Source organism: Babylonia areolata, chromosome 20 (genome assembly GCF_041734735.1).
Source record: "Babylonia areolata isolate BAREFJ2019XMU chromosome 20, ASM4173473v1, whole genome shotgun sequence".
Lineage (NCBI taxonomy): Eukaryota > Metazoa > Mollusca > Gastropoda > Neogastropoda > Buccinidae > Babylonia > Babylonia areolata.
The window spans coordinates 3588670-3614911 of NC_134895.1; the positions used below are offsets into that span (position 1 = coordinate 3588670).

General features: G+C 44.9%; 1 protein-coding gene across 1 annotated transcript; it reads right to left on the reverse strand.

The window, feature by feature from the left end:
- Positions 1-456: 456 nt before the first annotated feature.
- On the reverse strand, positions 457-21651 carry LOC143294877 (GTPase IMAP family member 4-like). Its single transcript, XM_076606396.1, has 6 exons — positions 21519-21651; positions 18593-18759; positions 16061-16198; positions 8471-8579; positions 7178-7335; positions 457-2678 (listed from the first exon to the last, which is right to left on the reverse strand). Exons 1-6 carry the CDS (start codon positions 21616-21618, stop codon positions 2508-2510), a joined length of 843 nt encoding a protein of 280 aa, XP_076462511.1. The 5' UTR covers positions 21619-21651; the 3' UTR covers positions 457-2507.
- Positions 21652-26242: the final 4591 nt, after the last annotated feature.

Consider the following 26242-nt stretch of genomic DNA (forward strand, 5'->3'; position numbering starts at 1 on the left):
TTTGAATTGATATTTGCTGTTCTGCCGATGTGATGCTTGATGTGGAATGGTTGATGTTTAGAACGCTATATTGTTGTTCCTTCCTAATGTGAAATATTTATTTGGTATGTAAACCTTTGTCTGAATAAAAATGTTTGGGAAAAAAATGCATATAAGTTTCAGTTTCAGTTTTCTTTGATGATTTGACACTTTGATGTCTTAGTGCATTAGGTGCTTATGACATGGGTAAATGCGCCAACATATTTATATTGCATAACAAAACACAAAAGTAAACGAGTTAATATGGTGAAAGCAAATATTGAAACAAAACAGAGTTCTTTCCTTGAAGAAATGGTAGCAGCCAACAGGCCACCCGGCACATGACTCACGTCAATAAAACAGATTCCGACACTGGCTACAGAAAAAAGCCAAACCTACCTAACCACGCACTTTGTTGATGTCTGTAGTGATTTTGCCTGATCTTCAAAACTTCTGATATAATTTTACCATTAAGATCATCACCTCTTGATCTTCTGATATCAACATGCTAAAGAGATCCTTTCTTTAACCGTCATAACATTCACAGTCGAACATATAATGATTTTTATCATTAACTGAGAAGTTACACAAAGCACATGGAGAATTTGTGCATGTACCTGGCATAAACCATTTTTGTTTCCATCAAAGCAAACAGTTCTTAATCTAAATTGTGCAAGCATTGTACGATGCCATTTCGTAACAATAGTTTGGAATGCACATTATATCGTGCACTAAATCATATACACCCCTCTGAGCTTTATACAACTTGCCATTCATACCATTTTTTCTAAGAACATTCCATAACCCATTAAGGTTAATAGAACCAATGGCTTTTTAAAGTCAGCAAAGGCTATGTAGAGTTTCATACTGTTTGGCAGACACATCTGTACCAATACAAACAATGTAAAGATATGATCATTGGTGATAAGAAACTCTAGGGAGAGCTGTACAATACAATGTCTTTATCCTCTCCATTTCAATTCAGCTGGCAAGTGCCATGATTGCAAACTGTCAGAAATATGTAAGCAACAATTCTGCTCTAAACCACTACATATCAAAACATGATCAACAATAATACATACTTGAGGTGAAACAAAGGTAAATTCTTCTTCGTTTACCTTCACAACATCCGTTCAAAATAACAACACCAAAGAGAAAGCAAAAAATCCAACAAATATTTCCCCAAATTGTTATTTACATCATCTTTTGACTTCCGAGTATTACTCCCTTCATTATTAGTATTCCAGTCATCATTATCATGTGGCACATCATTTTCCATAATCATCTTCCATTACACTTTTCTGACATTCATATCACCACATATCAAAGATAGATAGATAGATAGGTAGATAGATAGATAGATAGATAGAGAGAGAGAGAGAGAGAGAGAGAGAGAGAGACAGACAGACAGACAGACAGACAGACAGACAGACAAACAGACAGACAGACAGACAGAGAAATTGAGGATACATATTTTTTTCCTTTAGTGAATAATTTCATAAAACGTAAACTTTACTTTTGTCATTAGATATTTCTAATGAAATTATAGTCTTTTGAAGACAATAAGACTGGAATTTCCATTAAGTAGAAATGAAATATTAATCCATAAATACCTGCCTGTGAAGACCTGGGAGTGGTTTTAGGAAATTGTAACTGATTGTCTATAAACTTAATGAAGTTTCCAAACATTGCAGATAAGCATTGATCAATTAACTGATTGGTTCAAACTGAATCACGTGATTCTGCATGAACAGAAACCGAAACATATGTTGATTACAACCGAACGGAAGCGTTAAAATCTTACTTCTTCCCTTTCTTAAATAAATGGAAGAACTGTTGAAAGAGTCGATAGCCACAACATTCTAGGAGCAGTTGCAGATAATCACTTGACTTAGTCTCAGTGATCACATACCAATGTTATGTAAAGCTGTTTTAAAAATGTACATAAATTTTCTAAATTTTTGTCATTGGACATACATGCTTTCCCATGTCTCTATTGATTTTCATTTCAAACTATGCTTCGATTGTTAGGGATTTAGTAAGTGATGATGATGATGATGATGATGATGATGATGATGATGATGATAGCAATAACAACAACAACAACAACATTGATAATAATATAAATTGAAAATAATGAAAAGTATATAGATGAATAATTAGCACAAGCAAACCAATGTATAAGGAATTACGAAATAAAGGTTTAAATAAATAAATAAATAAATAAATAAAAGTAAAGGGTAATCAATGAATCAATAAATCAGTCAATTCATAAACATATGGAAAAACAAATCCATGTCAAGTTATAGACTTTGATAGACATCAAAATAAACTTTTTCAAAATTGGTTTAAAAATACTGCCAACACTCATTGTCTACAGAGATTTTCTTTCTTGTCCAACCGTGACCTTTCATCTGTAGCATTTAAACACAGCTGCAGCGTTCACTTCTGGAGAGTTTCTTTAAATTTGTTTAAAGAATGCTTATAACTCAAACGTCATGGGTAATGGCTTTACGAACTTTGACGTCGGCCGTTTCATGGGTCTCCTGATTACGTTCCATGCGTTGTTGAACCTTGTCTTCCACACGGGTTGTTAACTCTTGTAACAACTCATTGCGGAAATAGCTCAAGCCATCAGCCTTGTTTTGGGTCACCAGTTCCTGTGACAGTAATAAATTCATCAGTTCCTGTACAGTGGAAAGTTACCGGTGTAAAGTCTTGCGAAGTGTGGTCTTTGTCTCTACGGCTGGCTAACTGGTTATCTGTCTGTTTGTCAGGCTGGCTATCTGTTTGTCTGCCCCCCACCCCACCCCCTCTACACACACACACACACACACACACTCTCTCTCTCTCTCTCTCTCTCCCCTCTGCTCTGACCCTATTCTCTCGATTTTGTCTCTGGATCGGTCTTCGCATGGGTTTCATCCTGCTTCAAAGTTGCACATTATTTGACCAGTAGTTTCAGCAAAATTCACACATCTAAACAAAACAGATAACATGTGATGTACCAAAGATATAAACCAGTGTGACTCTATACTCGTTCGTTCGTTCTTTAGTTTAACGTCTTTTCACTATAAGTGATATTGGACGAGGGTTTGGAAACAAATCGAGGGAGGGAAAGGAAAAAAAACAACTGTGTACGCATTCGAGTATGTGATTGCGTGTGTATGCGTGTGTGCATGCGTGTATACGCATGTGTGCACGGGTGCGGGAGTGTGTAATTGTTTCATATAGAAAATGATTGATTGAAGTCTTGTTAAAAATGTATAAAAATACATCTTTATAATGAAAAACTAACAACTATAACAGCGAACCTATAGTCTGCACTCACTAAGGATCAGAGAATGAACAAACTGTGTTGAGAAATAAAAATATCTTATTGAAGAAAAAATGGTCAAATAATGTTTCTTTTCCAGAAATCAATGCAAAGAAATTCATTCGTAGAATTTTATGATAGTCACAATAAACACACAGTCATAAAAAGGCTACCCCTAAAATCAAGCATAAATAAGGCATGGAAGGGAAAAGTCGTCTCATTCGATTAATGGGCATTAGTGTAGAAACGAGACAAAACAAACTGTCTGAAACAAGTGTGACCCCCTTTAAGTCCTTTAACGCCTCTTCACCCTCAGTGAGTGTTGAACAGCATAACACATACACACGTTCTCTCTCTCTCTCTCTCTCTTCTCTCTCTCTCTCTTTCAACACACACACACACACACACACACACACACACACACACACACACACACACATAATGTCATGAACAGAAGCACATGTATGCAATATAAATATTATAGATAATGTCGCGGCTCAACTCTCTAGTTTTGCCTTGTTCTATGGTGTGCTTGTGAGGTGGGAGAGACCCTCGGGAGACAAGTTCAGTCCTCAAACAAAGCTGAACTACCCGCCGTCTGTCTCCCAGCTGTGGCTTCATGTCGACCAGCCAGCAACAGGCCAAGGTTGTCTTCCTTGCCCAAACGAAAAATTATCCCTTCGACATGAAAAGGACCTATGCACACATAGCCTGACACAGTGCATCGTAGGAACATAAGTCATGAAAAGAAAGTCAATTCTAAATATTTATTATAAATTGTAGCAAAAGTACGTTCCGTCTTTCACCAGCAGCCGCGAGCAAATCACCACCAGCTGTGTCATTTGACGGAATTCAGATAAAGAAAATTGAATGCCTACGCTACTTAGGAATACAGTTCGACAGGATGCTCAACATCAGAAAACATACGGAAAATACTGTTCTCAAATGCGAAAAGGGTCTTTCAGTCTTAAAGGTAATGGCGGCTAAAGGCATCGAACAACGCCACCTCTTCCGGCTATATCAATCACTCGTTCTCAGTGTGATTGACAACGGACTTTGGCTAACAATACCGTCTCAAAGAAGCCTCCTAACATTTAGAAAGAGTTCAAAATGATGATGTGAGGCTGATACTTGGAACAACAAAAGACACACCTACGGAAACCATGCGATACCTGTTTGGCCTTCTTTCAATGCAGGCCAGAAACAGGTTAAAACAGGTTAAGACCAACTTCACAGCATTAGAAAACCCTCAAAACCCATTGCATGACGCAGTCAAGGAACCAAAAGGCAGCCGTCTAGGACGAGGAAGATCATGGATGGGGCAAGCAGAAGACACAATCCAGCTAGTATGCCGACTAAAGGACCTGAAAGAAATAAAAGAATGAGAGGAAAACCCCCAAAACCTCTATCATCAATTCAACACAGCCATTTCACCCACTCTAGAAAGACATTGGCGGGAATGGCCAGAAGGCAAAACTGATGCAGAAGTGAAGCTACTCATTGAAGAAAACAGTAAAGAAGAGGAAATCATCATATACACAGATGGCCCAGTCACCAAATACCAGTCCGGTTGGGGATTCACTGCGAAACAAAATGGAAAAACAATTAGGGAAGGGAATGCTGCCTACAAAGTCACAACCTCCTGCCTAATGATGGAAGTTGAAGCTGTGACACATGCTCTCCAGTGGCTGTCTATTCATATGCCAGGAAACCGATATGCCATGATTCTAACGAACTCAATGAACCTGATACAAAAAATTGAAAGTGGAATGGGAATCCCAGAGCGGCATGAAGCAATGCGCAACCTTCAGATTCAAAAACCCATATGGTCATACTGCCTGGGACATGCAGGTGTAACATGAAATGAGCGAGCTGACAGGCTTGCTTGCAACGCAACAACAACGAGTGGTCTACATCTGAGGAAATCGGAAATCCTCAAAAATGTCAAAGAATACCAAAATGAACAGGTGCAAGGCCATCACACCATCCATCGCTTCAAACAAAGAAAGGTAGAGAGAGGGAGCGGCCTCAAGTCTAGCAGGAAAGGTGTAGCACGATCCTTTGCAATCAAACAAATGTTGGCATCATTTCCAAACCAACATTGCGCAAATTTCTTCAAAATGGAACAGAGTCTCTCTTATCATTACAGAGTGACGCTTACCAATTACAAATTCCTCGTCAATTATGAACTCTTATCAGTTCTCTCCAAACTGCATTCACTGCTGAAAAAAAATCACGTGCAACCCACTGCTCACGGGGAACATAGGGCAATGCAGCGCAAGGCAGCCACATCATGAATAAAAATAATTACTGGCTTTGCGTCCGTGACACCGGAGATTAGAAAAGAGAGATAAACCACTCGCTGCAGGTCCCTTCTTACTGTCTATAACAGTGCTGAAGCCGTTTTGAGGCACACACGCAGTGCGGAAGGGTGGGGGTAAATCACCCTCTCCTTCCCCACCTGAAGGAAACTGGTCGGTTCTGACGACACACACACACACACAGCTGCAGTAAAGCGAAAGTTAAGTTATGCCTGGAATTTCCCACGTGTAGTAAGATTCGCTGTATACAATGAAAACCGATTCATTTTTGCTTGGTTTTTAGCACGTTTGCATCTGCTTGAATGTAGATAATATAAAAAGAAAATAAAGCAGCTCCCCCCACCACCAACTCCCCCCCCCCCCTCCCCCAGCGCAATGTTGCACATGAGAGAGACAGTTATAAATTATTGAACTGCGTTTTCGTAACGCTACTTTTTCTTCACACTTTCTGGTTTACATCACCATTTCTTAAAAAAACAAAAAATATATATATATATCAAAACAATATATCAAAACATAAAACACATATTCAGCTCTGTCTCTCTTCTAACATCTGTCTATACATACATACATGCATACATGAATACATACATACATAATTTCATATAGATCTATCAGTATGTAAATCTAAATCTATCTATATGTACATAATCATATATATAATTCATATATATACGAACGCTTCATGTTGCCCGAGCAGACCGTTGTATTGTGCTTTATCTCTCTCTCTAAGTCTCTGTCTCTGTCTCTGTCTCTCTGTCTCTGTCTCTCTCTCTCTCTCTCTCTCTCTCTCTCTCTCTCTCTCTCTCGGGAGTTTTACATGGCTGTTAAAAGCATCTACGATTCTGTACTTGTATGTGTTCGTGACAAAGGTATTTGTTCAGACTTTTTTCAGTGCCCAAGAGGGGTTAAACAAGGTTGTATGCTAAGCTCACAGCTGTTTTCCTTTTTCATCGGTGAATTGGCAGTGGAGTTATCAAAGAAGGGGAGACATGGAATACAAATGATACCTGGCGCAACAGATTTGCTCTTAATGCTATTTGCTGATGATGTTGTTCTCTTGTCTGACACACCCATAGGGTTACAAAATCAATTAAATGCCCTTAAGCAAGAAACAGACAGACTACAACAAACAGTGAATCTCGATAAGACCAATATTATAGTTTTCCGCAATGGAGGTCATCTTTCGACTCGTGAAAAATGGTGCTGTGGTGATAGGGAAATAAAAGTAACCAATACATATAAATATTTAGGAATGTTATTCACAACAAAATTGAGTTTGACATCTGCGTGGGATGAAGCAAACAGAAAAGGGAAAAAAGGTGTAATCCAAATTATAAAATCACTCAGGAGACTGCGTTCGACTGACGCTTTCCTTTCGTTTGGGCGGGGCAAAGGCAGCTCATGAATAATGAATGCGTGTCGCGGCGCAGGCTGCCTGGCTTCAGCAATTTCTGCAAGTGGTTTATCTCTCTTTTCTAATCTCCGGTGACACCCAGCCCCTCACCAACCCACCACCCACCTGCACCATCTTGATAAGGTTCCGTATCTGGAGGTCTTTCATGTGATCACTGTCCTTGTTGCCGATAATACAGTAACGATGCTTTGCTTCTTTCAGCACTGTCTTCAGCTCATCGGAAACGTCACGCAGTTCTTTCTTGAAGAGATCAATCCGTGCCTCTGTTTACACACACACACACACACACACACACACACACACACACACACACACTGAGTTTTGATGTGCCAAACCGTGAAGAGTGTCTTATTGTGGTAAGACATTTGTTCTTCGTCAATCTCTGAGAGAGAGAGAGAGAGAGAGAGAGAGAGAGAGAGAGAGAATGCATGAATTCTTATTTTCCAACGATGGAGATAATAAGCTCATTGGCCGACATACATATCTGCCGTTATTTTTAGAGACACACAGACATATACACATAGATCTTTATACTCAGGAAACGTATAAATATGACGGAGAGTAAATCCAAGTGAAGCTACGAATGACTCATAACACAAGAATTCTTACACACATCTAACATGGATGCTACACATGAACGATTCGAGTAGAATGGCATAAGCAAAATAAAACAAAAACAAACAAAACATACAACAACAAAAAAGAGAGAAAAAAAAAATCCAAGCTTTTTATACATTGAGTATGATTTCAAAATGTAATGTTTAAGATGAGAAAGATCAGTTTAAAGCAAATTAAGTCCCCTAGCATTAATTACAGAGTAATTTCCCTTTTTTACCATCTGCACCAAAACGTTTGCAAAATAAATAAAAATTCCATTCTTAGCAAAAGAAGTTCCTGTTTGAACAAAAAATGATAATAATGACTCCTCTTGTTTTTGTGTCAGAATAAGAGGTCAAAGTGCCAAGTTTAGAGACTACAAAAAATATAAATATAACAGTAAATGCAGTTTGCATATAATTTGGCTTCTTTTTTATTTTCTTGTGCCCATCCCAGAGGTGCAATATCATTTTAAACAAGATGACTGGAAAGAACTGAATTTTTCCTATTTTTATGCCAAATTTAGTGTCAACTGACAAAGTATTTGCAGAGAAAATGTCAATGTTAAAGTTTACCACGGACACACACACACACACACACACACACACACACACACACACAACCGAACACCGGGTTAAAACATAGACTCACTTTGTTTACACAAGTGAGTCAATAAAACGAAAAATCTTGCCGTGTGTGGACATCACCAGGCCACTTGGCAGTCATGTATCACATCTGCCAAGAGTAAGAAGAAAAAAAATTTAAAAGAAGAAGAAGAAAAAAGTAATAAAGTTAATATACCGTATGTGTTTCCGGGCATTTCGTCTGCCCAGGTGAAGGCGATGATGATAAATTTCGTGAGGCGCTCTCCAAACATGTCCTTCAGGATTATGTACGCCTTGTACTCCTCCTGCAACACAGTGCAGTACAGTCACCTTTGTGTCGTCACATGAAATTACAATTATCGTCGACGTTTCTAGAACCACTGTTGTTAACATGAAGGCAATTATTGATCACGCGAAAGCACGGTACAGCACCATTTTATTTGAGACAAATAACGTTTTCAGGACACCCACCAACGCACATAGTTTTACACCCTCGACTTACATACACACGCCAGCGAACACACGCTCGTCGTCATGCATGACATCACTGAAACAAGATAAGGGCGAGGAAGAAATTGAGAGAGAGGGGTGCGTGGTTTAGAATGGGTTGCTGTGTTTTACCTGTTGTAATCAGAATCCAAACATTAGTTGTACAAAGTTAGTATCATGTACAACACGATGTAAATACATGCACATATTTGCATTTGAGATTCGTTGGATAATTCTCATCAAAGGTCATTTTAATTTTATTGCATTAATTTGTTCAATATGTTTAATTTGGAGGAAACATTCTTTCCATTTGAACTGTTGTAATATTTTCCCCCCACTTCCCTCTCCTGTGCCCTGTCCTGTGCCCTGTGTCCTGAGCCCTGTGTCCCTAGCCCTGTGTCCTGTGCCCTGTGCCCTGTGTCCCTAGCCCTGTGTCCTGTGCCCTGTGTCCCTAGCCCTGTGTCCTGTGCCCTGTGTCCTGTGCCCCGTGTCCTGAGCCCTGTGTTCTGTGCCCTGTGTCCTGTGAACTGTGTCCCTAGCCCTGTGTCCTGAGCCCTGTGTCCAGTGCCCTGAGCCCTGTGTCCTGAGCCCTGTGTCCTGACGACTGTCCTGTGCCCTGTGTCCTGAGCCCTGTCCCGAGCCCTGTGTCCTGAACCCTGTGTCGTGTCCTGTGCCCTGTGTCCTGAGCCCTGTCCTGTGCCCTGTGTCCTGTGTCCTGAGCCCTGTCCCGTGCCCTGTGTTCTGAGCCCTGTGTCCTGAACCCTGTCCTATGCCCTGTGTCCTGAACCCTGTCCTGTGCCCTGTGTCCTGAGCCCTGTGTCCTGAGCCCTGTCCTGAGCCCTGTGTCCTGAGCCCTGTGTCCTGAGCCCTGTGTCCCTAGCCCTGTGTCCTGTGCCCTGTGTCCTGAGCCCTGTCCTGTGCCCTGTGTCCTGAGCCCTGTCCTGTGCCCTGTGTCTCTAGCCCTGTGTCCTGTGCCCTGTGTCGTGAGCCATGTCCTGTGCCCTGTGTCCTGTGCCCTGTCCTGTGCCCTGTCCTGTGCCCTGTGTCCCTAGCCCTGTGTCCTGAGCCCTGTGTCCTGACCCCTGTCCTGTGCCCTGTGTCCTGTGCCCTGTATCCTGTGCCCTGTGTCCTGACCCCTGTCCTGTGCCCTGTATCCTGTGCCCTGTGTCCTGTGCCCAGTGTCCTGTCCTGTGCCCTGTGTCCTGAGCCCTGTGTCCTGAGCCCTGTGTCCTGACCCCTGTCCTGTGCCCTGTGTCCTGAGCCCTGTCCTGTGCCCTGTGTCCTGAACCCTGTCCTGTGCCCTGTGCCCTGTGTCCTGAGCCCTGTCCTGTGCCCTGTGTCCCTAGCCCTGTGTCTTGAGCCCTGTCCTGTGCCCTGTATCCTGTGCCCTTTGTCCTGAGCCCTGTCCTGTGCCCTGTGTTCTGTGCCCTGTCCTGTGCCCTGTCCTGTGTCCTGTGCCCTGTGTCCTGAGCCCTGTCCTGTGCCCTGTGTCCCTAACCCTGTGTCCTGAACCCTGTCCTGTGCCCTGTATCCTGTGCCCTGTGTCGTGAGCCCTGTCCTGTGCCCTGTGTCGTGAGCCCTGTCCTGTGTCCTGTGTCCTGAGCCCTGTCCTGTCCTGTGCCCTGTGTCCTGAGCCCTGTCCTGTGCCCTGTGTCCCTAACCCTGTGTCCTGAGCCCTGTCCTGAGCCCTGTGTCCCTAGCCCTGTGTCCTGAGCCATGTCCTGTGCCCTGTGTCCTGAGCCCTGTCCTGAGCCCTGTGTCCTGTGCCCTGTGTCCTGAGCCCTGTCCTGTGCCCTGTGTCCCTAGCCCTGTGTCCTGTGCCCTGTGTCCCTAGCCCTGTGTCCTGTGTCCTGAGCCCTGTCCTGAGCCCTGTGTCCTGAGCCCTGTCCTGTGCCCTGTGTACCTAGCCCTGTGTCCCTAGCCCTGTGTCCTGAGCCCTGTCCTGTGCCCTGTGTCCTGAGCCCTGTGTCCTGAGCCCTGTCCTGTGCCCTGTTACCTGTGCCCTGTGTCCTGAGCCCTGTCTTGTGCCCTGTGTCCCTAGCCCTGTGTCCTGTGCCCTGTGTCCTGAGCCCTGTCCTGTGCCCTATGTCCTGAGCCATGTGTCCTGAGCCCTGTCCTGAGCCCTGTGTCCTGAGCCCTGTCCTGAGCCCTGTGTCCTGAGCCCTGTGTCCTGTGTCCTGTGCCCTGTGTCCTGAGACCTGTCCTGTGACCTGTGTCCTGTCCTGTGTCCTGAGACCTGTCCTGTGCCCTGTCCTGAGCCCTGTCCTGTGCCCTGTGTCCTGAGCCCTGTGTCCTGAGCCCTGTCCTGTGCCCTGTGTCCTGAGCCCTGTGTCCTGAGCCCTGTCCTGTGCCCTGTGTCCTGAGCCCTGTGTCCTGAGACCTGTCCTGTGCCCTGTGTCCTGTCCTGTGTCCTGAGACCTGTCCTGTGCCCTGTCCTGAGCCCTGTCCTGTGCCCTGTGTCCCTAGCTCTGTGCCCTGTGTCCTGAGCCCTGTGTCCTGAGACCTGTCCTGTGCCCTGTGTCCTGTCCTGTGTCCTGAGCCCTGTCCTGTGCCCTGTCCTGAGCCCTGTCCTGTGCCCTGTGTCCTAAGCCCTGTCCTGTGCCCTGTGTCCTGTGCCCTGTGTCCTGAGCCCTGTCCTGTGCCCTGTGTCCTGAGCCCTGTGTCCTGTGCCCTGTGTCCTGAGCCCTGTGTCCTGAGCCCTGTCCTGAGCCCTGTCCTGTGCCCTGTGTCCCTAGCCCTGTGCCCTGAGTCCTGAGCCCTGTCCTGTGCCCTGTGTCCTGAGCCCTGTGTCCTGAGCCCTGTCCTGAGCCCTGTGTCCTGTGCCCTGTGTCCTGAGCCCTGTCCTGTGCCCTGTGTCCTGAGCCCTGTCCTGTGCCGTGTCCTGTGCCGTGTCCTGAGCCCTGTCCTGTGCCCTGTGTCCCTAGCCCTGTGTCCCTAGCCCTGTGCCCTGTGTCCCTAGCCCTGTGTCATGAGCCCTGTCCTGTGCCCTGTGTCCTGAGCCCAGTCCTGAGCCCTGTGTCCTGAGGCCTGTCCTGTGCCCTGTGTCCTGAGCCCTGTCCTGAGCCCTGTGTCCTGTGCCCTGTCCTGAGCTGAGGTAAATATGTGTTCACGAATTGTTGTTCACAAAATTCTTGCCACTACCCTGTCTGCGCACAGCTGAATTGGTCACAGGAGTGACCTGGTAGAAATTATAGACTTTGGGGTCTGAGAGTGTCTTGGACAAACACTGTAGCCATTCTGAAGGAAAATGTGAGTCTTAGTCTTGATGGACTGTGGAGGTTCAGGGAAGTTGATTTGAAGTACTAGACAGTAATTTCGAGTTTGGTCATGAGAAATTCCGTGACATCGTTTCTTATTAATTTTGTAAATTTCGTTATTGTTGTTTAATTTACGTTTCTGAACCCTGGTTCAGTAAAACGAGAATGGCGATGCAAGTCATGTGAGTACTATATTTTACTAATTGTTCGATTTAACTACAGTTAGGTTATGAGGATGTTTCAGGATCCTCAGCGCCTGGCCCATTTCGGACGAAGGTGTTTGGCGGATATATCACCCACCAAAAAATATTTAGAAGCACCAACTGACAACACAGTCGTGAAAAGAAACAAATGAAATTCCATTCCATTCCATTCATTCTCCTGCCCGGGATGGGCGTAGAGGAGACATGAGGGACGATTCCGTAGTCAGACGACGCCATCCGGTTCTATCTTCTGCCTGTCGTATCAGCGTAGCGCTATCCATATTGGTCCATTCCTTGATGTTGTCCATCCAGCATTTAGCTTGCCTCCCTCTTCGCCTACCACCCTCTAGCGTTCCCTGTAGAACTGTCTTTTGCAGTGAATTGTGGCGTGTCACATGCCCGAACCATGACAGCTTCCTCCTTTTGACCACTGCTAAGAGTGGTTCCAGTGGACCCACTAGCATAGTTATTTGGCTCTTGACAAAGTCATTGGTCTTTCTGTCCTTCCATGAGATTCCAAGCAGTCGTCTGAAGCATTTTGTCTCAAACGTCTGGACTTTCCTAGTAGTCTCTGCTGTTAAAGTCCAACTTTCACATCCATACAGCAGTATGGATAGCACCAGGGATCGGTACAGTTTGATCTTTGTTGGAAAGCTGATCTCTCTGCTCTTCCAGATCTTGCTGAGCTTAGCCATTGCTGATGTTGCGATCGCTATCCTAATCTTTATTTCAGTTGTTGAGCGACCGTCGTTTGTGAGGGTGGTGCCGAGATATTTGAAAGCATCCACTTCTTCAAGTTGTTGTCCGTTCATGAAGATTTGAGCTTGGGTGTTGGTTGAGCTGTTTACCAACACTTTGCTTTTCTCGGTGCTCACTTCCATTCCGTATGCACCTGCTCTTCCTTCTAGTCTCTTGGTGAGGTCTTGTAGTTCTTTGTTGCTGCCTCCTAGTAGATCTATGTCATCTGCGAATCTCAAGTTGTTGATGATTCTTCCTCCTATGGAGATGGTAGAGTGGAAGTCATGGAGGGTTTCGCGCATGATGTTTTCTAGGAAAAGGTTGAATAGTACTGGGGAGAGCAGGCAACCCTGACGGACACCGACTGTGGTCTTAAAGTATATTCCGATTTGGTTGTTGAGGAGGACTGCGCTGCTGGATGTCTTGTACAGCGCCTAAATGACTTGGGTGAGACCCTCCTCGATGCCAAACTGTCTGAGTACCTGCCACAGTCCATCATGCCACACCCTGTCAAAGGCTTTCTTGAAGTCTATGAAGTTGTGGAACAGGTCTCTTTGATGTTGCAGGTGTTTTTCCATCAGTAATCGGCAGGTGAAGATCTGTTCTACTGTGCTTCTGCCTGCTCTGAATCCGGCTTGTTCCTCTGCCAGGTGTTCTTCAGCCTCTTTCTTGAGTCGCTTTAGAATGACTCGAAGCATGATTTTGCTCGTGTGGCTAATAAGACTGATTGTCCTGTAATTCTGGCATTGGCGGAGATTCCCCTTTTTTGGTATGGGGATGATGAGCGACCGAGTCCATTCTGAGGGCCACTGTTTTGTCTCCCAGATCTTTTGACAGATTGCTGTTACAATTGTGACCAGCTCATTCCCTCCGTGTTTGAGCAGCTCTGCCGGAATGTTGTCTGCTCCAGGTGACTTTCCTGCTGGTAGACTGCGTACAGCTTCTTCCACTTCTTCCCTCAACACTGGCAGGGGTGAAGGTTCCCTTGATGGTGTTATGTCTCTGTCAATCAAACTGTCATCTGGTTGTATGGGATAGTTGTATAATTCTTGACAGTATTGTGTCCATCTGTTCAGAACAGCGGAGCTTTCTGTCAGTAGTTCGCCTGAGGTATCCTCAATGACAGACGATTTCTTCTGCTGCGTCTTGGTGAGTTTCTTCAGTCTGGCATAGGCAAATTTGCTGTTTCCTCCTTCCATTCCTTTTTCGATCTTCTCACACTGGTCGTTGATCCATTGTTCTTTGGCTTCTTCCATCTTTTTTCTCACAAGTTTATTGGTTTCACGATACTGTGTGGCTTCGTTAGGGCTAGTGTTTTTCGTCTTCTTCAGGGATCTTCTCTTATCACACAGGTCAAGGATGTCGTTAGAGATCCATGGCTGGTGTTTCTTCCTCTGTCGCCCCAGTACCTCTTCAGCTGTTTCACGGACTGCCTCATTGAAGGTGTTGGTGAGGTCGTTGATGTTGTTATCCAGAAGGCTGAGTGCCGCAAACCGTCCCCCGAGCTGAGCTTGGAAGACCTCTTCAATCTCCGGGTCTTTAAGCTTCTCCAGATCAAACTTGATACGGGGTTGCACCGCTTGGTGTTTTTTCTTCAGCTTCATCTTCATTGTGAGCAGCACAAGGTCGTGATCACTGCCTATGTCAGCTCCGGGGTAAGTCCTCGTCTTTGCTCTGTTGATGCTTGATTTGAAACGCCGCGGGGTGAGGACAAAGTCAATCTGGTTGTGAGTTCTCCCGTTCGGTGCATGCCAGGTTGTTCTTCTTGACAGCTTGTGAGGGTAAAGAGTGTTAGCGATGGTGAGCCTTTGACTGCACGCAAACTCCAGAAGGCGAAGTCCCCTGTCGTTGGTGTCTCCTGTGCCATACTGGCCCACTGTTCCAGCCCAGTCGTTGTAGGCATCTGAGCCGATTTTGGCATTGAATTCCCCCTGTACAATGATGATGTCTTTTTGGGGGGCCTTCTTGATGGTGTCTTCTATTTTTTCGTAAAATTCTTCGACATCCTGGTCTTCATGGTCAGTTGTTGGTGCATATACTTGGATGATTGTGATGTTATTCGGTTTAGCTGACACTCGAATACTGATGACACGGCTGGTAACTGGAATGCAGCTCATGATGCATCCAATGACTTCTTTGCGTACGATGAAACCTACGCCATGTTCATGTCGAGAATCTTCACCACTATACCACATCTTGTGTCCGTCATCCGTCATCATCTCTCCCAATCCCGTCCATCGTACTTCTGATAACCCCACAATGTCCCATTGGTAACGTTTTAGTTCATGCTCAAGTTCTTTCACTTTGCCGCATTAATATAGCGTGCGGACGTTCCATGTTCCAATGATGACTTTTTCTTGTGGCAACTTAAATAGTTCTTTCGCTCCAGTAGCTGACTTTACACTTCCACCCTGGGGCAAGCCAGTGGTAAGCGCGGTCGTTGTTGATCCGGGCCTCGACCGATCCGGCATGTTGCTGGCTATGGTTGTGTCCTTCATGTCTTTTCTGTGGGCGTAGGTTATTCCTTGGTGGCGCCAATCTCCTCTCCAAGTCTCCTACCAGTTATACCGCCGGTTACTCGGTCGCGCCATGACACAGCAAGCTTAGTGAAGACATGGACGCCACGGGAAGGCGTTGCTGTGGACACAATAATGTAGGAGAGGCCTTTTGCAATAACCTTACTGTCTGGCAAGCCAGGCAGTGGCTATGCGGCGATCACTTCACCTGGAAAGGAGAGGTTATCGAGTGACACATCACTTTCCTTGAGTGAGCGGGACGTCCAGCACCAGACCTCACTATCCACAATGAAATTATTATGATTTAAATACTATAACAGATCGGTGTCAGGGAAATAGACTATTGGTTGTGACCAACTGGATTGTAATTTTGTGATTTATCCCTGAAGGGAAACTGTGAATGTAATTGTTTATTTTCTCTGATTTATTAATAATCAGAAAGGAGTGTCTTTACGTTGTTATGATGTTTATCCCTGGGAAAGAGTGAAGTCACAATGCGAACGTTGTGTGCGAGTCTGTCTGTCGTGTGAGCTTGAGTTGAGTGAATGCGGCAGTGTGACAGTGTGTGTGTGCGAAAGCTTACCTCAGTAAATCTGGCATACGGTATTACCATGATGACCGCATGAGGTCCCGGAGTCGACAACGCTAAACTCTTGGTAACTTCCCTCCTCACTTCGTCCGCAGTTCGATGTGTATCACAGACTCCTGGTGTGTCGGTCACCTGTTAGACAGATGTTCAGTTTCTTCAAATCACTCTGCACGTTCTTAGGTGATTCTGTTTGTAGAGCAGTGGTACTGGAGGCATTGTTGGTGTGTCAGATGATATTGTTGGTGATATTGTTGTGTCAGGTGATATTGTTGGCGTGTCAAGTGGTATTGTTGGGGTTTGAGGTGGTGTTGTTGGGGTTTGAGGTGGTGGTGCTGGTGTTGGTGGTTGAAGTGGTGTTGTTGGTGTGTGGGGTGGTATTGTTGGTGTTTGAGGTGGTGTTGTTGGTGTGTGGGGTGTTGTTGGTGTTTGAGTTGGTATTGTTGGTGTGTGGGGTGGTGTTGGTGTTGAGGCGGTATTGTTGGTGTGTGGGGTGGTGTTGGTGTTTGAGGTGGTATTGTTGGTGTGTGGAGTGGTGGTGTTGGTGTTTGAGTTGGTATTGTTGGTGTTTGAGGTGGTATTGTTGGTGTTTGAGGTGGTATTGTTGGGGTTTGAGGTGGTGTTGTGGGTGTTTGAGGTGGCATTGTCGGTGGGGTGGTGTTGTTGGTGTTTGAGGTGGTGTTGATGGTGTTTGAGGTGGTATTGTTGGGGTTTGAGGTGGTGTTGTGGGTGTTTGAGGTGGCATTGTCGGTGGGGTGGTGTTGATGGTGTTTGAGGTGGTATTGTTGGTGTGTGGGGTGGTGTTGTTGGTGTTTGAGGTGGGGTGTTTGAGGTGGTACTGGTGGTGTTTGAGGTGGTGTTCGTGGTGTCTGAGGTGGTATTGGTGGTGTTTGAGGTGGTGTGTGTTGGTGTTTGAGGTGGTGTTGTTGGTGTGTGAGATGTTGGTGTTGGTGTTTGAGCTGGTGGTATCGGTGTTTGAAGTGGTGTTGGTGTGTGTGAAGTGGTGTTGTTAGTGTCTGAGGTGGTATTGTTGGTGTTTGAGGTGGTGTTGGTGGTGTGTGAAGTGGTGTTGTTGGTGTTTGAGGTGGTGGTATCGGTGTCTGAGGTGGTGTTGTCGGTGTGTGAAGTGGTGGTGGTGTGTGAGGTGGTGGTGTTGGTGTTTGAGGTGGTATTGTTGGTGTGTGAAGTGGTATTGTTGGTGTGTGAGGTGGTGGTGTCGGTGTTTGAGGTGGTGTTGTTGGTGTTTGAGGTGGCATTGTCGGTGGGGTGGTGTTGTTGGTGTTTGAGGTGGTATTGTTGGTGTTTGAGTTGGTATTGTTGGTGTGTGGGGTGGTGGTATTGGTGTTTGAGGTGGTGGTGTTGGTGTCTGAGGTGGTATTGTTGGTGTGTGGGGTGGTATTGTTGGTGTTTGAGGTGGTGATGTTGGTGTGTGGGGTGGTATTGTTGGTGTGTGGGGTGGTATTGTTGGTGTTTGAGGTGGTATTGTTGGTGTGTGAGGTGGTATTGTTGGTGTGTGGGGTGGTATTGTTGGTGTGTGGGGTGGTATTGTTGGTGTTTGAGGTGGTGATGTTGGTGTTTGGGGTGGTGTTGGTGTGTGAGGTAGTGTTGTTGGTGTTTGAGGTGGGGTGTTTGAGGTGGTATATGGTGGTGTTTGAGGTGGTATTGTTGGTGTGTGGGGTGGCAATGCTGGTGTCTGAGGTGGTATTGTTGGTGTGTGGGGTGTTGGTGTTGGTGTGTGAGATGGTATTGTTGGTGTGTGAGGTGTGGTGGTGTGTGAGGTGGTGGTGTTGGTGTTTAATGTGGTGTTGGTGGTGTGTGAGGTGGCATTGTTGGTGTTTGAGGTGGTGGTATCGGTGTTTGAGGTAGTGTTGGTGGTGTGTGAAGTGGTGGTGTTGGCGTGTGAGGTGTTGTTGTTGGTGTTTGAGGTGGTAATGTTGGTGTGTGAAGTGTTGTTGGTATTTGAGGTGGTGTTGTCGGTGTTTGAGGTGGTGTTGTCGGCGTTTGAGGTGGTGTTGTTGGTGTGTGAGGTGGTGTTGGTGTGTGAGGTGGTGTTGGTGTTTGAGGTGGTATTGTTGGTGTGTGGGGTGGTATTGTTGGTGTTTGAGGTGGTGGTGTTGGTTGTTGGGATCGCATTGTTGGTGTTTGAGGTGGTATTATATGTGTTGGAGGTAGCATTGTTGGTGTTTGAGGTAGTGTTATTGGAGTTCGAGGTGGCATTGTTGGTGTTTGAGGTGGTGTTATTGGTGTTTGAGGTGTTGGTGTTAGTGTTTTGGCAGAAATTACTTTCGAGTAGTGAATGGCTCTGTCTCGCTTGATAATACTGTGAAACAGTTACCTGTGTGTTCCTAGCTTTCATGTACCGTTGTCTTTATAGTCTTATTTGCCGATATCTTCAATTTACACAGGGCATTAACCAGTAGCTAAACACATGCGACAGAATAATCGTCTTAGAAACAAATGTTATATCGTTGTAACGCTGTCAGGTTGTACAACCAGCAAGCTAAATGTGACAAGCTGCAGGTGACTCACCTTTAATTGGATTCCATGATAGTTGCCGTGACTCCAGTGACATTGCTTGGTTTCGGATATCAAACCACGCCCGACCTGAAAAGCTTCCTTGCGCAGCAGCGTGTTGCCAAGAGAGCTCTTCCCTGAGCTGGTCTTGCCAATCACCACTAATCTAATCTGCAGTATCTCTGAAACACCGATGCAGTCAGGTAAACAGGTATGGCTGTTGTGTATCAGGGTATGACAAAGATGCGCACGTGCGCGCGCGTGCGCGCGCGCGCGCGTGTGTGTGTGTGTGTGTGTGTAAACATGTGTGCAACTTTCGGATCCAAACGCTTTTATGGTCATACTGCCCAGAACATGCAGGTGTTGAGAGAAATGAGCGAGCTGATACGCTTGCAGGTTATGCAACAACAACGACCGGTCTACATCTTGGAAAATCGGAAATCCTCAGAAAAGTAAAAGAATACCTAAAAAAAAAAAAAAAAAACAGATACAAGGCCATCAAACCAGTGATTGCCTCAGTGAAAGAAATGTTGAGAGAGAGTGTGGCCCTTAGTCTAGCATGAAGGGTACAGCATGGTCCTTTGCAAATCAAACGAATATTGGCATCATTTCCAAACCAACATTGCGCAAATTTCTTCAAAACGGAACAGTCTGGGCTTTCCCAAGCACAGCAGTCTGAGCAACATCCTAGACGCCTCATGGCATTATAGATCTCTTCCCACCCCTCTTATGGCAAATCGGTGGCAGTGTGTGTGTGTGTGTGTGTCAGAAGAGCTCTGTGTGTGTGTGTGTGTGTGTGTGTGTGTGTGTGTGTGTGTGTGTGTGTGCATGTGTGTGTGCTTTGTGGGAGCTGCGATATGTATGACTGTATGTGCGTGTGTGTATTTGAGGTGTGTGTAGTAATCTACATCATTCCCCACTTGTGGCCCAGTGACACCTGACGGAGAGAAAATAGCAACTGACAGGAGGTCTGAGTTTTTCTCAGTGAATTTCCTTTTAACTCACTCAGTACGGCCAGTCCTCTCTTCTCCTCTACACAGACCCCTCGGATGTCCAGTGGGTGTCTGAATGACCCAACCTTTAGCTTCCGTCGTCAGAACTGTGGTATTCTTTGTCAACATTCACCTCTTCAGTATAAGAGCCTTCCGCTTGCAATATTTTGATGATGGTAACTGGGGTGAAACGCTGTTAACGTCGTCTCTTTCGCCGTTCGTATGGAGAGAGTTAATCGTTCTGCTAATCGAACAAGAGAAGCAAGACCTTCATGACTCACGTGTGATACGCATTTTATCCAAGAAAGTAGTCTTTTTTTTTCTCTTTTTTCCCTTTTTTAATGCGAAATATATAAACTGGCAAACACACACACACACACACACACACACACACACACATTCGTGTGACCTTCACCTTTGACTTCTAAATTCACACAAACAATTAATGTTCTTGCCAAATCAAATCAGTACATGGTATGCCATATTTAATGAAAACTGGATGTGAAACCCATGTTCTAAAATGCTTTAACATTTTCCCAATACGCCAGGTTGTGACATTGACCTTGATCTTGTGTTTTCACCGTGACAACTAACTCACTGTACCAAGTTTGATAAAGATTACATACAAGACCTCAGTTGCACATGGAAACTTTTCCAGTCGATATTATAATTACGCCGTGTTGTGACCTTGACCTTCAATCTCTGATCCTGAATTTCTTCAGGGATCACACGCTGTACACATGCCCACTCACAACACTCCGTTTAATCAAACGTTGGTCATCAAGCCGTTCTATTTTGCCAGATAATGACCTTGATACTTGATCTCTCATGCTGGTCACCATATGTCGTCATAAAGAAATAACTTCAAAGATCTTTTTCATACCTACCACCATACCAAGTTCAGCTCCTGTGCCATTTGTGGTCACCGAGGAAATACCAGTGTGAAAGTTAAACAAGCGCGCGCGCACACACACACACACACACACACACACGCACACACACACGCGCACACACACGCGCACACGTACGCACGCACGCACGCGCGTGCGCGCGCGCGTTACATTTTCTAACTTTGTTTACACACGTGAGACATAAATTGCACTTGTAAAACGTTGTATGCAGTTAACAGGGAACTATCGATTCGAGGTCGCCAGGAAGTCACACCCAGAACTGTGGAGACTTTGCACTGCTCTCGTGTCACTGTGGTGGTGTTCAGTAGTGCCTGTTCTGATGCAACATTCGTAGCATTCCACCAACTTAAGCCGCCAACTGACGACAATAATTACTGATTCTGTCGCGGAGTCAGACTGAGTGAACGTCACGCCCAGAGCGGAGACCACCACCATGTCCCTCCTACAACAATCCCCATGAATATGCCGACACTGCCCCCAGCCATAGAAGTGGAGGAGGATCAAAACTCACATTGACATCAGTGCACAAAAGGGCACAGAATCTGAGAAAACTTTATTTTGATATTGATGATGAATGAGAATGAAGATGGCAATGATGCCATGGAAGTCCAATTTAGGTCTGTGGTCACGTGATAAGGCTACATTCCTGCTTTCCCTTTCTGGGTACATCTCAGAATCGACCAGTCTGAGAGATACACACACCTGTAGCACCGATAAGGACATTTGAGTAACATTCCCAATGACGCATCCGTGAAGTGGATGATCCTCGACTGTGTGACCTACGCCTTCTCATTTGACCCCAAAGCGCTCTCAACTCGATACACTGTACACTATATTGATCGAAAAAACCCTATCTGCTGAGGACAGAAAACGTGTGCTCCTTGTCGTCAGAACATGCTAACCGCTTCACCACGACGGCTGGAAAGGTTGTATACTTTGTGTGACTGAGAACTTGAATGATAAAACAGACTGACTCTGAATCAATGGCATGCTGTCTCTCGTTGTGAATGCTTTTGTTCTCTATGTCTGGTTTCTTACCAAGGGGAATAAAGTGAGCCATTGCAGAACCAAGGCCGTCACTTCTCAGGAAGAACAACAGGAAAACAAGGCAGCACAGCCGCAGACTCCCACAGCACATACAGTTTTCTGTCCAAACCAGTTGTGGGCCCAGGACCGAGCAGACCTGTTCCTTATCAGCACACAGCGAGACAGGCCCCGCCCATACCCTGTCCTGCCTGCCTTCAGTCTCACAATGCATGACAAGACATCCGTGTTTACGAAAAATTTGTTTACAATCATCCCCACTAACTTCCTTGACCTTTCCTTCCCACCACCTTCAACACCATCCACACTTTATTCACCACAGTGATGATTATTTTCTTTGTACAATATTTATTTGAATGATCAGCAGGTCACTGACATGAGAAGCTCTCTCTCTCTCTCTCTCTCTCTCTCTCTCTCTCTCTCTCTATATATATATATATATATATATATATATATATATTGTTAAAAAAAAGAAACCCAACAATGTTAAGAAGGCAGTGTAGTAATATCATTGCACTACACAAATCGGTTATTATGTTTTGTTTCCTATTTCGTTTGTTCAGTAACTTGTAAGCAACAGGCATGCACACGCAGAGCATGCTGCACGTACAAATTGTGAAGCCTGTGGTGAAATGTCTTGTTTTTTTGTGTGTGCGTCACATGGCAGTCGTGTTTTTAATTGGGAATACCGATGAACTGTTTACTCACACCATGGCTATAACACCCAGAAGAATTGCAGTCTGTCGAATCGGATTTGAATGCAAAAATTCCAATGCCAAAAATGACCCGTCTGACCCAAGCACAACGAAACAACGCCATTGGCCGACGGCAGGCTGGACGATCTCAAGCTGATGTCGCAGACATTTCATCATGGCACGAAGCACCATCAGTCAGCTGTGGACCAAACTGGAAGCCACTGGTGTCACAGCAGACACACAACGCACTGGAAGACCAAGAGCGACGACAGCAGCCCAGGACCACTTTATTCGTCTACAACATCTGTGAAACCACTTCCTTTCAGTCTCATCCACAGTCCAGGCACTAAATGGAGTGCCACATGTCTCCGACCACACCATCCGCAATCAGCTGCACACAGCTGGCCAGCGCGCTGGACATCCAGTCAGAGGACCTGTCCTCACAAGGCGCCACCACTCCGACCACCTCCAGTGGGCCACCAAGCATCGTTTCTGGACTCCAGCCCGCCACTGGAACCACGTGCTATTCAGTGACGAAGCACAATTCCTTCTGCGACGTCACGACAGGAGACGACGAGTCTTCCGAAGAATGAACGAACACTGTGCAGCAAAATGCATTGACCAAGCACCTGCTCGTGGTGGTGGGGGTGTGATGGTCTGGGGCGCCATCAGTGACAATGGACGAAGTCAGCTGGTGCGAGTTGATGGGACTCTAATCGCCCAGCGCTGTTGCTGATATCCTGCAGCCTCATACTCTCCCACTTTCGGCCGTCCCACACGCCATTTTCATGCAGGATAATGCCAGACCGCACACGACATGTTATGCGCAAGCATTCCTGACTGTCAACAACGTTAACACGCTGCCCTGGCTCTCACTGTCTCCAGATCTCAATCCAATTGACCACATGTGGGACGAGCTGGACAGACGGCTCTGAGCCAGGGTCAACACGCGGAAAACTTGCAGGATCTGTTCCAGACACTCTAAGAGGAGTTGCATGCCATCCCACAAGTGATCCCCCACCTCAACAGATCCATGTCCCGCCAGTGCCGAGCAGTCATCGCTGCCCAGGGCGGTCACACCTCCTACTGATTCTGACTTGGCTCACTGGACAGTCTGTCCAATTACCGCACCTGTGAAACTGAAAGAAGTGTCAAAAGAACAACCTTCATGGTGTAATAAGTTTGGACATTATCGGTTCTTCCGTTATTTTTCTACATTTTTTTCCGATTGGCAAAAAGATAAGATCAGTTCAATGTAATGATGTAATGGGTTGTTGCGTTTCTTTTATTTTTTAACAGTATATATATATATATATATATATATATATATATATATATATATATATATGACAAGCAAGCACGCACACATCCACACACGCACGTAGGTATACAAATTATACGTACGTTCGCGCGAACAGACACAAACGCATACTCGTATACACTACACACGCACCTGTACACACACGCACAAATACACACGCACGTGCACGCAGACACAAAAAGAATATGCATCACAAACAATCGCGGACACACACTCGCACACACGAAGAAATTTTTTTCTGCTCCTGCGACTTGTCAAAAGAAGCTCTGAATGAATTTGGCCTTAGGGGTACCAGTGCACACCAAGACCTCCGAAGCCTTACAGCTTGTGAGTAAGGTGGGCTGCCAACCCATGGAACCCGAGAGTCTAGTCTTTCCCAGTGTCACTCGGGTTTTCCTGAACGTCATTCAGACTGTTCCTGAGAGTCAATGGCTTACCCATGTTTCAGTGATAAGAAACTCCTAGGGAGAGCTGGACAGTACAAGGTCTTCAGAGAAGAAGCCCCCCTCAGTCAAGTGTTTCGGCCCTTAACTCCATACACTCTAAGGGGAGCGGGCCGCACCAAAGTCATGACTCCTGGATACCCTTGTATTGCCGCCTTTTTGACTCACTTGTGTAAACAAAGTGAGTCTATGTTTTAACCCGGTTTTCGGTTGTGTGTCTGTGTCTGTGTGTGTGTCTGTGTCCGTGGTAAACTTTAACATTGCCATTTTCTCTGCAAATACTTTGTCAGTTGACACCAAATTTGGCATAAAAATAGGAAAAATTTAGTTCTTTCCAGTCATCTTGTTTAAAACAATATTGCACCTCTGGTATGGGCACAGAAAATATAAAAAAAGAAGCCACATTATATGCAAGCTGAATTTACTGTCATATTTATAATTTTTTTTATTCTCTAAACTTGGCACTTTGATCTGATATTCTGACACATGAACAACAGCAGTCATTTTTATCATCTTTTGTTCAAACAGGAACTTCTTTTGCTAAGCATGGAAGTTATATTTATTTTGCATGTCTTTGGTGCAGATAGTAAAAAAGGGAAATTAATCTGTAAATAATGCTAGGGGGCTTAATTTGCTTTAAACTGATCTTTCTCATCTTAAACATTACATTTTGAAATTATACTCAATACATAAAAAGCTTGTGTTTTACTCTGTGTACAGGGCTTTCACTCTGTTCATTCGCCCAAGTGGTCTTTTTCGGAAAATACTAAAATCATTACGACGAATGGACTTTATAGATCTGTTGGCTGAACCCTGAAGGTCATGGGCAAAAATCAACTGCGTGCACATATTTATTCATATTCAAAACGCCTGATCATATTCTTCGCGAACGCGAACGACGCCATTTTGTTTCAAGTTGTTGACCTGCCCGTTCAATCCTATATTCAATGGACAATACATGATAACATGTGATGGAAAGTTGGAGAAGGAGACCGTTAAATGTTTATTCAGAGAAAGATTTGTGAACGCCTCATCACTTACTGGATTATGCCCCAAACTGCCATAAAAATATCCATAGAATCAGCCGGAAATCAGTTTAAATTAATAAACCATGAGAGTTAATACCCTTGAATTGATGAAACGCAAAAATTTCCAGTCTTCATGACTTTTCTCAAGATGAAGTCCTTTTCACTTCATACGACGTACAGAAGTACTTGTACTTGGCTCTACATGTTATTAGTTTAACAAAATATCCAATTTTCATATCAACTTTAAAACTATAAAACAACTAGAATGAACATAAAAGAGAACTTGAATCGACCGTGTCAACCGGGTGTAACTAAACTTGGACGTCTATCTAGATCCAGAGAAAACGGCTAAATGTTGCAGTGTGATTGCGGCGATAGCCACGTCTCCTTTACCGCGGACTTAAAAAGAATTTTTAATTGCCCTTAAAGATTTTTTGAATGCCCAAGATACACCAGAATAATATGATTTAAACAGCGTTCTCACTGCGAATACCGCAATATATTTATCGCCCTTTAAAAAAGCATGTTTAAACGTTATATTTTTGAATGTCAGTTTAGGAGCCACGATAGTGTAATGGATAAGACAGAATCACGATCGGGGTTCGAATCTGCCGTTAGGACTTTTTTTTTTTCTTTTTCTTTTAACCCGAAGCTTTATAATAACAAATACAGAACACATTTTAACGATTAGATTTTTTTTTAAGTGTATCACAAGTGAGTATTGAAGGCCTTGCCTCCTTTTTTTTTGTTGTTTTGTTGTTGTTGTTGTTGTTGTTGTTTTCTTACTTTTCTTTTCTTTTCCTGGTCCTCATCAGGTTCGAACCCGCGCCTCCAAGTGGTCGCCACTTCAGGACTGAATCACCTTTTCTGGCAGACGTTTTGACCATTGAGCCATCATACGCCTAGTTTGAGCATTCCTTTTACCATTCTTCCTCGACCAGATCCAGCTTGAACTCTTTTCTGCTGCTTCTGTCAGAATTGAATCAGAAGAAAAAGAAATGATAATTATTCAAACGTTTATACTGATGGCTCGGCTCTGGATGGTAGCAGTGCTGGATATGCTTTTGTGATTCCTCGCTTTAAAACAGAACAAGAGAGCCAAGGCCTGCAAGACTCACTTGTGATACGCACTTGATCCAATAAAGGAATCATGAGAGACACAGACACAGAGATCGAGAGAGAGAGAGAGAGAGAGAGAGTAGTTTAAAATGTATTCTGTAATGAGCATTAT

Coding starts and splice junctions, on each gene's coding strand:
- LOC143294877 (XM_076606396.1), bottom strand. CDS start 21,618: ATGTGCTGTGGGAGTCTGCGGCTGTGCTGCCTTGTTTTCCTGTTGTTC. Junction 8,580..16,060: donor CGTATGCCAGATTTACTGAG/GTAAGCTTTCGC, acceptor ACTGTGTTGCAG/GAGGAGTACAAGGCGTACAT. Junction 7,336..8,470: donor AATGCCCGGAAACACATACG/GTATATTAACTT, acceptor GTGTGTAAACAG/AGGCACGGATTGATCTCTTC.